General features: G+C 38.0%; 1 protein-coding gene across 2 annotated transcripts in view; it reads right to left on the bottom strand.

The window, feature by feature from the left end:
* Positions 1 to 17297, bottom strand: part of LOC136876355 (very low-density lipoprotein receptor) — a 122720-nt gene extending 105423 nt beyond the window's left edge. Inside the window, exons 1-2 of one of the 2 annotated variants that reach the window (XM_067150231.2) lie at positions 17174 to 17297; positions 5924 to 6019 (exon numbers count right to left, since the gene is read on the bottom strand). In XM_067150231.2, the coding sequence (XP_067006332.2) occupies positions 5924 to 6005 (82 nt within the window). In that variant the 5' untranslated portion in view covers positions 6006 to 6019; positions 17174 to 17297. The remainder of the gene's footprint in view (positions 1 to 5923; positions 6020 to 17173) is intronic. The other variant, XM_067150232.2, reaches the window with a different exon arrangement.
* Positions 17298 to 18364: the final 1067 nt, after the last annotated feature.

The raw sequence follows: 18364 nt of genomic DNA, 5'->3' as shown, positions 1-18364 counted from the left end.
GACATTTTTTTATTGCTGGCATGTGAGGAGTCGCACTGCGATGCCCGAGTGCGTGAATTTCGCTTCACCCTGTATATGTTCCATTCTGTTACTGTATTATCTTCTATGGAAATAAACGGTGCATAGTGGAGACCTAACTATGGCGGGTGCGATGCGGGTACATTCTGGGGCCCGTCCTGTGTGTTCACGGTGACCTCTGTGCCACATCAACTCTATCCTTCTAACATATGTACTACACATACTTTCGACAAATGGTTTTTCTCCTATTTTATTTTAGCTGGCATAAACGCGTAGCTTTGTGAAATGAAATGAAAGCCTCCACGGTATGCACTAGCCATGCATCTTGGTGGGTGTGCTATTTGCCAACTGATGAGCACAACTTAGCACAATGGGGTAAAACGCTGGCAACCGGGAATGAGTTAGCTGGAAAATGTATAATGTCCAATAGTGGAACATTTATATTGGTTTCCTAAAATTATATATGCAAGAATTCAGGAACAACTTGACCAGGGACTGGGAGAATATCAGGGAGGATTTTGACCAGCACGAAACTGTCCCAATCAAATCATCAGTCTTAAGTGGATCATGAAACACCTAGAGTTCGGAACAGGAGATTAATCATCACTTTTGTGGATTTCAAAAAAGCTTATGACAGTATTCATCGTGAGTCACTACTGAAAGTCCTTACACCAAAAACTCATCAATCTTATTGGAATCGCTTTGTTTTTTGCAAGCTGCTTTATGTCGCACTGACACAGATAGGTTTTATGGCGATGATGATATAGGAAAGGGCTAGGAGTGGGAAGGAAGCATCCGTGGCCTTAATTAAGGTACAGCCTCAGCATTTGCCTGGTGTGAAAGTGGAAAACCACGGAAAACCATCTTCAGGGCTGCCGTCAGTGGGGTTTGAACTCACTATCTCCCGAATACTGGATACTGGCCGCACTTAAGCAACTGCAGCTATCGAGCTCGGTAGGAATCACTCTTAAGAACACTAAGTCGAAAGTCAACTTTAGAAGTGCACTGTCTGAGCCATTTGAAATCCACACTGGATTTCGACAGGGAGGTGGACTCTGTGCTCTGGAGAAAGTCATGCGAGAATGTGTAAAAAAATGTCATTCAAACATCAAGACAGGCAGAAATATTAAACTTAATTGCCTAGCACTTGCAGACAATCTTGCATTACTAGCAAGTAGTATGGAAGAAAATGAAGAACTCGAGAAAATAGCTGCAAAAATTGGACTGCAAATCTCATTTGAAAAGACTGAAATGATGCCAACCTTCAGAATTGAAACACAAGCCATTCACCTCAGCAATGGCAAACAAATTAAGATTAAGAATAATTTCAAATATCTTGGGGAAATTATAACCTGGAACGCAAAAGAGAAAACATGATCGACAGCAGAAATCTAAACTGCTAGTGAAACACTCTTCAAGTTGAACACTAAATCAACAACTGATAAATTGCAGAAAGTAGATAGAAGAATTATCAGGACAATCATCAATAAGAAACACAAAGTTGATGGCCAATAGAGATTATTACCTAATGGATTGGTATATCGTGAAAGCGAATCAATAATAGATACAATGCAGAAAAGGAGAATTGCCTTTATTTGTCACGTATTCAGACTGCCAGAAACCTGACTAGTGAAGCAGCTATTTAGTTATTTCTGGAAAAATAAAACAAAGAACACTTGGTTCACAGAGATCATAAATCATTTAGAAGAATTCAATTTATCAATGCTCCAAATTGAAGGTAGAGTAGAGAAGAGGATTCTAAGGAATAAAAACCTACGATTCAAACTCGCAAAATTTGAACGAAGGAAGTACACCAATACTGACAACCAAAGGGCAGCCAGGTCCGAATGGGTGAAGAAGTTTTGGGAGCGGAAGAAGAAGAAGCTGGGAAGCTGACTCTATTTAATACTATTAGACTTTAATGTATATGACTGATAAAAGTGCTCCAATAGTGGCGTAAGCTATGTTAAAAGAAATGATAGGATTAAAATCAGGATAGATCGGTATGTTAAAGATCAGTATGACTTGAGATTGGGCAGAGGAAGTAGAGAGGCAATCCTGGCATTTTGAATGGTCCTGGACAGAAAGTTTGAAATGAATTGTTATGGTATTTATTGACTTAGGAAATTGCTTTTGATATAATCTTTAAATCACTATAATAATGATTTATTATTAAATAGTATCCTCCTTATTTAATATATTATGGTACTATTTAATAATAAATCATTGTCATAGTGATTTAAAGATTATTAGTTTAGCTGTCAATACGGAAACATGAAATTTATATTGTGTGGTAAGCCTTTGATATGGTAACTTGAAAATTGGTATTAGAATGTAAGCAAAAAGTAAGGACGAACTGGAAGATTAGGCAAATAAACAGGAAGATTTATAACAACCAATATACACAGATAAATGGGAATGGAAATGAAAGAAGAGCAAAACTCAAAGAAAGATGTGAGACAGTTGTGCCCCCTCTCACCATACTTGTTCAGCATGTTTATTGAGGTCTGTCTGTCTGTCATGTCATGTCATCAGCCTAGAGACTGGTTGGATCCTTAAATAGCACCAATAAAGCTTATACAGTTATAGGAAAACAGTAAAAACCAATGGCAGCAGCAAAATGAAGCATACTAGGCAAGCTAAGGAATGAGGAAGTTTTGCCACTGCTTTCCTCCCTGGGCCAGAAAGTTCTATAGCAGTATGACTGACCCTATCAGTTACACCTTTGACAACACTCAGATGTACTAGATATGCTCCGAATGTCATTACTCAGAACCACCCATATCCCAGCAACTTCCATATTGTCACAGCCATGATGAGACTGGGACTTCGATGGAAGCTACAATTTTGCTCTGGCCTGTGCCAAGAGACAAGAGTACTACATTCATCAGAACTGGCAACAGGTGAGTTTATTGAGGAAGGAACTTATATTGTGAAAGAAAACACAAAAGGAATAAAAGTATGTAAATGAAGAACCAATCCACTGTATCAGATTGGCTGATGACATTGCAATGGTCGCAGATTCAATAAAAGACATAAGTCGGAAGTGCTGGCTGCTGAACTCAGACAGTCCAAACGAAAGATCAAAGCTCAAAAAACACAGATTTAAACAATGAGCAAGAACACCTCAAGAATTTCTGTAAATATAAAGCTAGGAACCTTTAAAATAGATCAACTAAAACAATTCAGTTACTTGAGAAGCAATATTATAGAGGACAAGAGATGTGCTTCTGGAGTTAATAAAAGGATATCACTGGCTAAGCTAGCTTTCCAAATTAAGATATGTATTTTGACCTGCAAGCACATGGGCATTGAGATAAGGAAGACTTTTGCAAAGACCTTTGTTTGAATTGTGTTATTGTGTAGGTGTGAAAGCAAGGCAGTTGGAAAAAGGGGTAGAGCTTGGCTAGAGCCAACAGAGATGCAGATATGGAGGAGGATCATCAGAATGGACTGATGGGAAATCAAAACTTTAAATTTTAGAATTGGTGCACGAAAACGAGATACTCATTAAAGACATGGAAAGGAGGAAAATAAAATTTATAGGAGTAACCTGCTGAGAAACAATATGTTTCTCATAAATATTTTTGAAGGAAAACTGCTGGAAAAGAGGGTCAAAGAAAGACCCAGAAAATCATACTTCGAAGACCTGAAGAACATGATGATATACAGGGACTACAACAAAATGAAGAGGGGAAAGGAGAATGGTTGGAGTGGCAAGGCTTTGCAGTTAGTATATGAATGAATGATGTTTATTTGGTTAATATTTATCTGCAATTAGTAAGCACATTGTCTAACTCTTCGGCTGAATAGTCAGCACAGAAGCTTTCAGTTCGAATGGTACCAGGTTCGGTTCCTGACTGAGTCAGGGACTTAAACTGTATCTGCTTAATTCAACTCGCTTGTGGACTGGGTATTTCTGTTTGTCCTAACATACTCCTCTTCAAATTCACACAACACCCCACCCTAGCAACCAACACAAAAACATGCAAGACTGAATACATCCCTCACATAGTTGTGCTATCAATCAATCAATCACTACTGATCTGCATTTAGGGCAGTTGCCCAGGTGGCAGATTCCCTATCTGTTGCTTTCCTAGCCTTTTCTTAAATGATCGCAAAGAAATTGGAAATTTATTGAACATTTCCCTTGGTAAGTTATTCCAATTCCTAACTCCCCTTCCTATAAATTAATATTCGCCCCAATTTGTCCTCTTGAATTCCAACTTTATCTTCATATTGTGATCTACTTTTAAAGACACCACTCAAACTTATACGTCTACTGATATCCTCCCATGCCATCTCTCCACTGACAGCTCGGAACATACCACTTAATCAAGCAGCTCGTCTCCTTTCTCCCAAGTCTTCCCAGCCCAAACTTTGCAACATTTTTGTAACGCTACTCTTTTGTTGGAAATCACCCAGAACAAATCGAGCTGCTTTTCTTTGGATTTTTTTTCCAGTTCTTGAATCAAGTAATCCTGGTGAGGGTCCCATACACTGGAACCATACTCTAGTTGGTGTCTTACCAGAGACTTATATGCCCTCTCCTTTACATCCTTACTACAACCCCTAAATACCCTCATAACCATGTGCAGAGATCTATACCCTTTGTTTACAATCATATTTATGTGATCACCCCAATGAAGATCTTTCCTTATATTAACACCTAGGTACTTACAATGATCCCCAAAAGGAACTTTCACCCCATCAACACAGTAATTAAAACTGAGAGGACTTTTCCTATTTGTGAAACTCACAACCTGACTTTTAACCCCATTTATCATCATACCATTGCCCACCGTCCATCTCACAACACTATCGAGGTCACCCTGCAGCCGCTCACAATCTTGTAACTTATTTATTACTCTGTACAAAATAACATCACCTGCAAAAAGCCTTATCTCTGACTCCACTTCTTTACACATATCATTGATATATATAAGAAAACATAAAGGTCCAATAATACTGCCTTGAGGAATTCCCCTCTTAATTATTACAGGGTCAGATAAAGCTTCACCTACTCTAATTCTCTGAGTTCTATTTTCTAAAAGTATAGCCACCCATTCAGTCACTCTTTTTTCTAGTCCAATAGCACTCATTTTTGCCAGTAGTCTTCCATGATCTACCTTATCAAATGCCTTAGACAGTTCAATCGCAATACAGTCCATTTGGCCTCCTGAATCCAGGATATCTGCTATATCTTGCTGAAATCCTACAAGCTGAGCTTCAGTGGAATAACCTTTCCTAAACCCAAACTGCCTTTTGTCAAACCAGTTATTAATTTCGCAAACATGTCTAATATAATCAGAAAGAATGCTTTCCCAAAGCTTACATGCTCATAGGAAGGGCATCTGGCCATAAAATACGGCCAAGTCTACAAGTGCAACACAGTTCGCAACCATGACCCCACAAGGATGTGGGAAAAGTGGAGGAAAGAAAGAAGAATTAGGATGCTTTATTTTTTTTTCAGTTAATTAAAATGGTTAAATTCACCCATAAAAATCTTTGTACTGTCAATCCATTTTTTAAAGTTTGTTTTAGAATTTTGCTTTTTGTCACACGGACACAAGTAAGTCTTATGGCAATGGTGGGATAGGAAAGGGCTAGAAGTGGCAAGGAAGCGGCCATGGCCTTAATTAAGGTACACCCCCAGCATTTGCCCAGTGTGAAAATGGGAAACCACAGAAAACCATCTTCAGTGCTGCTGGCAGTGGGGTTCAAATCCACTATCTCCTGGATGTAAGCTCAAAGCTGTGCACAGCCAACTTGCCCAGTAATCCAAAAATAAGTACCTAATGTAACTTAAAAATAAATGGGTTCAAAATGCCATGCACGGTCCAATATAGAACAGTTCGTACCTTAAACTTGCTAGGGTTAATATGGATATGTTGAAGAGTATTACCTTGGAGAAGATGTACTGCCAATAAGCAGCTGAAAACTAGTGCTCTCATTAGGACTTTCTTCTGTTGAGGTTGGGTGCTCATTGTGTTCAAGCTTTCTGTAACATCAAAAGAAAACAAATTAGTACAAAACTCCCTGCTCATTTCAGAAATAGTATTTTCTTTGATGGATATCTTGTATGTGTAGGTACCTGTGTGTATCATGGTATGAGGAAGGTACCTCAGGTGGGAAATTTTGAATAAAGAGTTTTCATTTTGATATGTTATGTCACATAAGTGTATCATTTTAGAAGTTCCCTCTCTGGATCAGTGGTGGAGTGTCACCCTCCATATACTAAGATCATGGATTCAAACCTTGCAGAGGCAGTCAGATTTTTGAAGAGTGGAAATGACACTCCATGTCGCATGATGTTGGCAAGTAAATGATTTCTGGTTACACATTTGGTGTTTATCAAACAAAATACCCAACAATCTTGAGTGTCTACCAATCCACAGAGATCCAGATTACTGCACCATCTGGTAGAGTAAAAAGGAAAATCAAAATTGACATGGAGGCATCCTAGATGGCATCAAATCATATGTCTGCATATTATTATTAATTATTATTAGAAAATGTTTTTGTTGCTCCTGTTGATTCATTTATGAGTTTGGGACATCTTCAATCACTAGTCCCATGTGAAAGTCATTGATGGAAACAACCCCTATTTAAAAAGGAAATCGTAATGGATGAATCGCAGATTTCTCGTGTTTTTCCACTAAATTTTAAGTAATTATTTAAACTACATATTTCAGGTTAACTATTCTAAATTAGATATTATTATTTCATCCTTCATCTCCCACCTTCACCTTTCTAAATCTTTAGAATTGTAACTTGAGGATTTATCCTCATCTCAAGGTGACACCTTAGTCCAGGGCCTCTCAGGGTGCATGCGCCTGGTGCATGCACTGTGCACGGTGCAAAAGACGAATTCGCCTGGTTCCCCAGAGTGCAGACCCCCACTCCTCGATTTGGAGCAATAGCACTGTCTCTCTCTTTCCCCACGCCTGTCTTGCTCGCTCCCCCTGTATCCCTCTTCCTCACTTGCTCCATAGTGCTCCAAATCCGAGCCGAGGTTAGCTGAGTAGCGCAGAGGTGAAGCGTTGGTCCAAGCCGAGTGGAACCGATGCACAGTGCATGGAGCTCTTGCGCCTCGATTTGCATGTGTAAGATTTTGGGCATTTAACTAAAGTTATATAGTATTAAATTTCCGATCATTTATGTCTTATACATTTTACCATACTGGCTATTATCACAAAGATATTCATGAATTTGGATATTTGTTACTAAGTCCATATCAGCGCTGAGTCCTGAGAAAAATGGGTAAACAGAATTTAATGAAAAACGGTATGCAAAGTCTGAGAATGAGGAACTACAGTCTACACTATAATTTTACAAATCACAGAGTCGAAAGAAAACTGAATGTGAAGGCCTACAATATAGAAAGCTCATAACATTGATCATTGTTGTGATGTGCTTTGTGTCTTCTGTTGCCACTCATCTCTAGTAGATAGGATTATTGCTGCGTACCGGGTATTTTTTTATTTGCTTTACGCCGCACCGACACAGATAGGTCTTATGGTGACGATGGGATAGGAAAGGGCTAATAGTGTGAAGGAAGTGGCCTTGGCCTTAAATAATTAATGTACAGTCCCAGCATTTGCCTGGTGTGAAAGTGGGGAAACCATGGAATACCATCTTCAGCGCTGCCGACATTGAGGTTCGAATCCACTATTTTCCAAGTCTTAATTTGGCTACCACCACTTTATGGTCTCCTTCGAAATCTGTTCTTGGCATTGTTGTCACATCTTCCAGTTGTATATGTTTCTCATTCTCCACTAGAATAAGATCAATCATTGTCTTTCTATCTCCCCAAACATATCTAGTTATTTTTTGTGAGTTCTTTTTTCTAAACCATCTATTTCTAACAATTAATCCATTCCTTCTACAAAAATCTATTACCAAATCTCCTTCTTCATCCTGGTTTCCATAACTATAGGGGCCAATTATCTCCTTTTTTTTCCCTGTCTGTCTTTTCCAACATGTGCATTCATGTCTCACATTATTATAACCTCTTTGTCTTCAATACAACTTTCCAGTTCTTCTAGAAACTCTTCTAAACATTCATCTGCATTCCCTGGTTGGGGTACATAAACCTGTATAAAATCTTTGATTCCACTCTCAAGTCCAAGTCGAACTTTAATTATCCTATCACTGATCTGGTCAATTTTGTCCACATATTATGCTAGGACTTCTCTCAACACAATACCAACACCATTTGTTGCAATCTTTCCTCCACTCCATTATAATCTATACCCTTTCTTCAATTCTTTTCAACCTTTCCCCTTCCATTTTGTCTCACTTATTCCCAATGCTATGTCTTTCCTTTCCATATACTCTATCAGTTCTTCTACCTTGCCATTCAAAGTAATGACATTGTTGATACTGATTCTTGTGATGTCTGGTAGACCACTTCTCACAGTTCCCCCAGAGCACCGGGAACTGCACGTCACTTCAGGGTGACGCCCTAGCATTTTCCAAGGCCTTGATTCACTCACACTCATTTTATAGGCTGTTTGTACGATGGGTTTGCCACTCCCAAAGGCATTTTATTACCTTCTGCCAGGTTCAAATCAGGCCGCCGTGAACATGGAGTCACCGGGCGAGTTGGCCATGCGGTTAGGAGCACGCAGTTGTGAGCTCGCATCCGGGAGATAGTGGGTTCAAACCCCACTGTCGGCAGCCCTGAAGATGGTTTTCCGTAGTTTCCCATTTTCACACCAGGCAAATACTGGGCCTGTACCTTAATTAAGGCCACAGCTGCTTCCTTCCCATTCCTAGGTCTTCCCTGTCCCATCATCGCCATAAGACCTATCTGTGTCGGTGTGACGTTAAGCAACTAGCAAAAAAAACCAACATGGAGTCAGATGCCTTTTGTAAGCGCTCCTCTGGAGTACATATGTTACGGATTTGCCCCTTCCACCATCTCCACAGAACCAAAGTCCATCTTCTCTGCCATAGATGCCATTGAGGTCTTCACCCATAAACCAGGGCAAGGGCCATCCATATTTTGGACCCCTAGAGAGAGGGTGTCCCAGAATTTTAAAGCCCCCAGGAATTGGGCTACCTGTTGGTCCGCAGGTTGTAATGGGTATTTCAATCAGCCGTGCGTACTGTAGGGGCCCCCTACTCGCCACCTGGGGATGTGCTCTGTAGGGGTCATGTTTCCCCAGTTACTTATTGGAAGTTAACCCCATCCACAAAGGCTGAGGTTATTTGCAGAATTTGCAATTAAGGAACTAAAATTGTATAAGGCATGTGGTGAAGACCTAGTCTTTGCAGAAGTCTGGAAAAATGCAGGGAGACCAGCAATCATAAATCTACATCAGCATCTGGTCAAAATGTGGTTCACAAAGAAAATCCCAGAACATTGGACTTCAGGCGCAATCCATCCATTATTCAAAAAAGGGGATAAAACTAATCCAGACAATTACAGAGAAATAACCCTTTTGGACTATACTTATAAAATTTTCTCCCACATAATTTACAATAGGATAAAAAACATTCTTTAACCACAACTTGGAGAATGCCAAGGAGGATTTCACCCATAAGAAGTTGCCCAGACCAAATTCTCAGCTTGAAACTAATAATGGAATATTACAAATACAGAAATAAACATCTGTTTATTTCATTCATGGATTTCAAGAAGGCTTATGATAGTATACACAGACCCACTCTTTTAAAAATCCTCAGATCATATGGCCTTCATCCTAAATTAACAAAAATTATTGACTAACTTTAACCAACACCATTTCAAAGGTAAAGTTCAGGGGAGAAATGTCAAATGCTTTTACCCACTGGAAACATTGGAAGTAAATACTGACACACCCATTTTAACCACGCCAGATCTAATAGATCCTCCAACTATCAATGAGAGAGAATTCGCAATTAAGGAACTAGAAAATTATAAGGCATGTGGTGAAGACCTAGTCTTTCCAGAAATCTGCAAAAATGCAGGGAAACCAGCAATCATAAATCTACATCAGCATCTAGTCAAAATGTGGATCACATAGAAAATCCCAGAACATTGGACCTCAGGCGTAATCCATCCATTATTCAAAAACGAAGATAAAACTAAAGGAGATAAAACTACATGCGCAAGGTGCGGTGACCAACGTGAGAGATATCACGTGTTAAATTGTAAGATGAGAACAGAGTCACTGGTGAAAATCTGCAGTGAATAAGTCTTGTAAATAAGATTTGTAAATTCATGTACTTCACACACTAAATGGGCAGTATGGCTGCACCCTAACCATATTATTAAATGCTTTTACAATAAATTCAGGCCTCATACAAGGTGACAGATTATCCCCACTGCTTTTCAATGTGCCTCTAGATTACATCATGAAAATTTGGCAAAAAGAAAACCCACCTAAAATCAAAATTGGAACAAAACTATCAATAAGAACAAACTACTTAGGGTTTGCAGATGATTTAGCTCTCTTAGCCCTTGACATCGAAGAAGTACATGTTCAGATCACCAGCCTCCAGAAAAATGCACTAAAAATAGGATTGCAAATATCCATTGAGAAAACTGAGATCATGCCAATGAAACCCCTTGATATAAACTAAGTCATAAATGATCAAAAAATTAACATAGTCCTACAATTTAAATACCTTGGAGAAATCATTATGCACAACTTAAGCAAGAAAGTAACATGGATAAATAGAACCAACATAATGAAAAAAAAAAAAGCACATTTTCTAACCTGGTCAACTTATAACAAAAAAAGCTTGTCAACAGGCACTAAGATCCAACACTACAAAACTGTAACTTTGCCTGAAGCCACTTATGCTTGTGAAACTTTGTTAGAAATGAAAAATGGAAGAACTCATCAGCTCCTCAAAACTGAAAGAAGAATTATCAGAACTTTCATAAATAAAATAAGTTTAAAAAAAGCACCAGGTTGAAAGAGTCTGGAGAATTCTCCCCAATGAAACTGTCTATCGAGAGATTGACCCAGTTAATAGCATGATGAAGAAGGAAAGAATCTTTTATTTCTTTCACATCTTACGATTACCAGAAAACAGGGTTTTACGACAAATAGTGATGAGAAATCTGGGAAAGAAGACAGGAGGGCATTGGATCAAAAAAATTCAAGAGGATCTCAAAACATCTGGACTCGAAATTACAGATGCAGAGAACAAGAATAAAATTACCACCCTTCTTAATTAAGAATCACAAATTTTCATCTGAAATGATGCACAGAAGACCTGTAGAGAATTAAGAACACTGTGATCAGAACGAATGAAGAAGTACTGGGCAGATAAGAAGAATCAAACAGTACAACCCTCAAAGAAAACATGTACATGGAAGAATCAAGTGGTCCAATGTGGCCAATAAAGTTAATAATAATCAACAATAATTACAATATTTATTTATTTATTTATTTATTTATTTATTTATTTATTTATTTATTTATTTATTTATTTATTTATTTACCTTCGAGGATAGATTTTTCCTTTGGACTCAGTGGCAGTGTCCTGGAATGTGAGACTTTGGGTCAGTAGAATACAACTGGAGGAGGAGAACCAGTAGCTCACCAGTGGGCCTCACCTGCTATGCTGAACAGGGGCCTTGTGGGGAGGATGAGAAGACTGGAAGGGATAAACAAGGAAGGGGGAAGGAGGCAGCCATGGCCTTGAGTTAGGTACCATCCCGGCATTTGCCTGGAGGAGAAGTGGAAAACCACTTTGAGGATGGCTGAGGTGGGAGTCGAACCCCTCTTTACTCAACTGACCTCCCGAGGCTGAGTGGATCCCGTTCCAGCCCTCATACCACTTTTCAAATTTCGTGGCAGAGCCGGAAATCGAACCCGGGCCTCCGGCAGTGGCAGCTAATCACACTAATCACTGCACCACAGAGGATTATCATTATTACTATTATAATATACCAAATTTTCCCACTTGATTCTACGTTTTGATCTGAATACTTTGATATAATACACTACGGGTGATTGTTTGGTCCGCCCTGTCAATATATTATCAGTTTCTAATTTTGTACAATGCTTTACTCGTACATGTTTCGGGAGCCCCAACTCCCTTTAGGGCGGACCGAACAATCACTCGTAGTATATTATATGAACCTAGTCAATACGGACCAATTAGGGGACCGAAAATGGTCAAATTTGTCGAATCTGAGTACTTTGATGCAAAACTTTTGCTTAATTGTTCAGTAAGCATGGTGTTGTTCCGAAAATAAAACCTATTATTAAAAGGAAGACTATTTATTTATTTATTTATTTATTTATTTATTTATTTATTTATTTATTTATTAAACTAGTGGGGAAAGCGATACTTTGAATCATAGAGTTTTCAATTGTTTTTTAAATGGTTTGATTAACGTCCTTAATACGCATTGTAAATTGTTTAGGAAAAAAATAATATAATGTAACGTGATTAATGTCCTATTAATTACTGCGTACTGGAAGACACACAAGATCGTCGGTTACTTTTTTCCTTAACAAGTATCTCAAATATGTCAGGAAACTGACTCTTACATTAAAGCAATCTTAAATGCCACTCGGTTGTGCCAGGATTCGAGCCCTCAACACTGAGTCTAGCAGCTACCCTTTTTACATCATGGAGATACAAAATCATTATAACTAATGAAATATAAGTTCCATCATTTTCTCTTTCACACACGAATAAAGAATAATTCTGAGCAATGTTCATTCGGTTTAATAATAAATTGTGTACGTACAACAACGTTTAAACATAATTATAATGTCACGAATACTAATAGACTTTAAATTCATCAAAACATTGATCTGTATATTTTATGCAGTGATATAAGTACATACTTCTCAGTATCCTAACCGAATCGACTGAAAATTTGTGGTTTAGTCATAGTAAAAGCCAATACGCCCCTGCGAGAAATAACGATATGCAAACCTTCTTGCATGGACAGCTCTCTGATGGAATAACAAAAACTGAACGTTTTTCATATTTTTAAACCTTTTGCCTATTTAAAGCAAGCAAGCTTGTAGTTTAACATGTGTTAATATCGTGATCATAGCCAAGGGGCCTAAAATTTATGTGGAACCTGAATCCAGCAGCGATACCATTCGGCACTCGGTTATCACTGCCCTACCCATCACTGTTGCACTGTTGCACCAGTTTGTAAATTTTATTGAACCAGATTTCCTCTCAGCATTGTTGTGATTGTTCATTTCCAAATATTAAGAAATAAAATAAGGTATATATGAAATTTTGGTCACAGTGAATTGTTTGCTGTCATGAAAGAAAAACACATACAGACATTCCAACTCTGTTATAATCTGAATAAAAAATGATCCCTTCATATACCGTACATAATTTTCACCTATAACGCATATGGTTTTATTTTCACTTTTTAAAGTGTGAAGTTCAAATGCAGAGCTGAGACTACATGAATACTTCGCAGCTAATATTTGAGAAACCGTGCAATATCATCTGTAGTACCGATAAACCGGTATAGCTCGCATCTCTTTTGAATCGTGCAGAAAATATTTCAGTACACCCGATGAAAACTTAAAGTACGATTTTGACGTAATCTCCTAAATAACTAAATAAATAAATTAATTAATTAATTAATTAAAATACTAATAAGATTATTCCTATGAAACAATTAGTCTTAAACTGAAATATCAAGAAAGTCCATTTTAAATTTGTAGTATATCATGTGTCCGCCTCTGTGGTGTAGTGGTTAGCGTGATTAGCTGCCACCCAAGGAGGTCCGGGTTCGATTCCCGGCTCTGCCACGAAATTTGAAAAGTGGTACGAGGGCTGGAACGGGGTCCACTCAGCCTCGGGAGGTCAACTGAGTAGAGGTGGGTTTGATTCCCACCTCAGCCATCCTCGAAGTGGTTTTCCGTGGTTTCCCACTTCTCCTCCAGGCGAATGCCGGGATGGTACCTAACTTAAGGCCACAGCCGCTTCCTTCCTTCCTTCTTCCTTGCCTATCCCATCCGATCTTCCCATCCCTCCACAAGGCCCCTGTTCAGCATAGCAGGTGAGGCCGCCTGGGCGAGGTACTGGTCATTCTCCCCAGTTGTATCCTACGACCAAGAGTCTGAAGCTCCAGGACACTGCCCTTGAGGCGGTAGAGGTAGGATCCCTCTCTGAGTCCGAGGGAAAAACCGAACCTGGAGGGTAAACAGATGATGATCATGATGATGATGATGATGAATATATCATGTAATAGTAAAAAAAAAGCATCCAAATAAATATTTCACATTTCATATGAGCTTATAGATACTTTAGTTCAAGGTCGTACTAATCTGGCACCAAATGCTAAAGGGAAGATATTTTATTAAAGAATACAGCGACTATAATTCTTAGGCATGAACGAGGAACAACGCGTCAAATATTAGATTATTTTTCAAATCCCATTTAATATACAGGCACCAAAAGCTATACTTAAATATTGTTTGTTAAAGCAGCGTTCTTCATCCGATTGGAGTGGCTGCGCATGTTAGGGCGCTACGGGTATGGAGCTAATCTCTGCATGGGAGGTAAGTGGGTTCGAACCCCACGACCAGCTGTCCTGAGAATGGTTTTCTGTGGTGTACCATTTTCACTTCCAGGCAAATACCGGGACAGTTCATATTCACAGGCCACAGTCGATTCCTTCCACCTGCTTATTTCATTCACCTTCAGCTTCATTAGCTCTCCAACTGAGGCTGGCGTCAGGAAGGGCATCTGGCCGTAAAATTCATCTCACCTCATCCCCGATCCCGTATCAGAAAAATAAGTACAAAGCAGTTTCCTTCTGTGGTACAGCGTATTGACTGCACGTATTCAACAAGCTTATTCAGGAAATTTGAAAGTTATGCTGTTTATTAGAACAGATTCTCTCAAAGCATAGATCATTTTCTGCCTATTTAAGGTTGAATTAATGTAAAGGAATCAAGTGAAAATTTGTACTTTATGATGACAATAGGAGCTTAACTATTTAACAAATTATTATTATTATTATTATTATTATTATTATTATTATTATTATTATTATTATTATTATTATTATTATTATTATAGATGGGTATTATAGCCACTAATAAGTTGGAATTCAAATGTATTTGATAAAGGCGCAAGTGTCATATACCAGCACGACGCTTCTGCATTGAGATTTGCATAAATATTAGCAATTTATATAACTCGCTGATATAACTGTAGGGTGGCTAGATTACACTTGCGGCTTGTCCAAATACGCTTGCATTCCAACTTATTCGTGCCTATAATTTCTATATCTAATTATTATTATTAAGTTTCTTTGTTATAAATTTCATAATTTATTCACTTTTAATTGTATACCAAAGTAAGTCCTTCACTCTTTATAATATATTTGTTTGGAGTCAAACCAAATTCACCGAGCTCGATAGCTGCAATCGCTTAAGTGCGGCCAGTATCCAGTAATCGGGAGATAGTGGGTTCGAGTCCCACTGTCGGCAGCCCTGAAGATGGTTTTCCGTGGTTTCCCATTTTCACACCAGGCAAATGCCGGGGCTGTACCTTGAATAAGGCCACGGCCGCTTCCTTCCACTCCCTAGGCCTTTCCTATCCCATCGTCGCCAAAGACCTATCTGTGTCGGAGCGACGTAAAACAAATAGCTAAAAAAAAAAAAATCCCGAGAGTCACTATTTATTTATACATCTACCATCGTAGCCTTTATACACTGAAGACTGATTTCATATCATAGTATCAGTTTCTTCATGCAGCCCAATTTTAATGTTCCCATCCATAGAAATTCCATTTCATGGGCAAAAAATCAAATATGCAATCTTAGTAATGTGAGACCTACACACTAGCTCTGAACCTAAGAAACAACTAAGTTAATATTTCTACAGGCAGTTGCGAAAGAAAAAAAAACAGTCACTATTTGAAAACTAACACTTTCAAGGAGGCACATTTGAAGTCTTGAGGCAAATAAATACTTCTCGGTTCAAGAGTAATAGTAATTGAAAACAAACATGTTGTGAGAGTAATGAAAATATATTTAAATTAATTTTTGAGACCATTATAAACGTACAGCCAAACCTAATGTTATCACATGTATAATGTCGTAGTGGAAATGAGTTTAATTACATTAAGCAAAATTGAATTTATCAACAATGTGTCGGCATTCCTGTGGGTAGGCTCAGCACATAAAAAAGTGAGGACAGTTAAGTAAAAGTCAAAGTTTAAAATATGACAGCCAATTAAATGAAAGGTACAAATTTATATTGCTATCCTCTAATTGCGAACTTAAGACGAATCCCACATCAAGCATTACGATCGGACTGCAAAGAAATCCTCAACATAATTCTCGCACGTGCTCTTTAACAATAAGCTATCTGCGTCATATTGAAGCTATTGAGAATGCAGTTCAAGAGTAATCTGCAGGTAGTTACGAACATTGTATAGCAACTGAAAATTAATATGTCGTGGGAGTGAATTAAAATATATTTAAATTAATTTTGAGACCATTTTGACCATACTGTCAAACCTAATATTATCATATATATACTGTCAATTACATTTTGCTTAATGTTGAACATTTCAATAAGGATAGTATGATTCTTCCGTAAAATAAACTATCTAATATTCAAACTGTAAAAAGGTTTTGTAAGATTTGATAAAAATAATCAATGAGCATGGCATCTTATACCAGATGTAATCTATCCTCACAACTTATTTTTCTTGTTTTACTGTATCTCCAGTTGGGGAAAGTCGAAATACCATTTTAAAGAACCAACTACAAAATTTCGTTTTTTAAGTGAAAAACAGCGTTTCTGTTCTATATGCGTGATTTTCAACAAGCAAGTTACGATAAATGCGGTGTTCTCAGAGACACAGCTAGCGAGGGGATCGATAAGCAATTACAATGTTGAAATGGGGGTAATTAGGTACACACAGTTTTAGAAAGTGCCAGCAACGGCACCAAGTAATTACCAAGAGATCAGATAAATAAAAACAGAAATACTCCGTAGGTAATAAATTGCGAGACTAATTCTATTCAACTTCATCGGCTTTGAAATATGTTATTCAATTCCGAAATATAATTACATCTTCGCTAACTGATGAATGGAAAATTTAAACTGTATAACGTACACATTATTCCTCTTACTGTATATCAAAAGGCAGCTAGCCTACAGAGTCAGGTAAAAAAATAACTAATCCATTTTGAGAACTAACCTGCGGTGGATGTAAAGCCAGGTGCAACCTTCTCGCTCGGGAGCTAGTCTCGAAAGGAAGGCCGAGGAGTGGTCGCTCGAGTAGTTATGAATGTAGAGGCGAGTAACCTAACACCGCTCACATCAGCATACTTTTCTACAACTTGGCAAACTGCAGATAGAAAAGCTAACGTAATGGATCTATGTAACGAGTCGCATGGCCACACTGCTGAGAAGATTCCAGCCCAAGTCCTAACACATTTTATATTTTATTTTAAAATTTTATCCTCCAATGCGACTCTACCCTCAGACTGAGCGGGGAATCATTTCCCCGACGACCAAATGAACAATTTTAACTTTTAATTCGAAACGGTGGCAGTGATCTTCGTTCTAAGGAGGAAATGACGAGATTACCAGTTTTTGAAGAATGAATTTATCGGTTAACAAAAAATGATGGATCATGAAAAGTGTAAACATGAGAGATTCCCTAGACGTCGCAGATCCGTCGGTATTGGTAGAGAATATTATTATTATTATTATTATTATTATTATTATTATTATTATTATTATTATTATTATTATTATTATTATTATTATTATTATTATTATTATTATAAGAGCTGTTGATCGATTAAAAATTTGGATCGGTTAACCGAATGCCTTTAATCAATTAATCGGTCGATTAATCGAATTTTAATCGCGTTCACACAGTTTTAATTATTTCGATTAATCGGATAAAGCACATTGATAGGTTAATCAGATTTTTAGATTAATCGGCTCGATTAATCGATTAAATCGACAGCTACATTTTTTACATCGTTATGCCCTACTTAGGAGCTCGACTGAACCAGCTTAGCGGATGTGTTGGCTTTCTTATCCTCCCAAAATATCTTCATCCTCTCGCTGAGCTTCTTCCTTCGTTCTTCTGTCCAAGTTATAGTGGTTCTGGTGTTGGGTTTGTCTTCAAACTGATGATTGTCGATTTTGATTCGGAATTTACTGTACATCTGTCCTATACACTGTCTTCCGAGATGTTGATTTCCTGGAGAACTGTTTCAATTTCACGAAGCCAGCTGTTCTTGGTTTAGATGAAAGGGCCAGGTTGAGAATTCTTTTAGTTAGTCTGTTACTATTCATTCTGATAACGTGTCCATATAATTGCAATCGTCTTTTCCGAAAAGTGTAAGATTTTTTTCAGAATGACAATATATTT

The sequence above is a fragment of the Anabrus simplex genome, chromosome 6 (assembly GCF_040414725.1).
Source record: "Anabrus simplex isolate iqAnaSimp1 chromosome 6, ASM4041472v1, whole genome shotgun sequence".
In the NCBI taxonomy this organism is placed as follows: Eukaryota; Metazoa; Arthropoda; class Insecta; order Orthoptera; family Tettigoniidae; genus Anabrus; species Anabrus simplex.
This window is presented reverse-complemented; position numbering and strand designations above follow the sequence as displayed.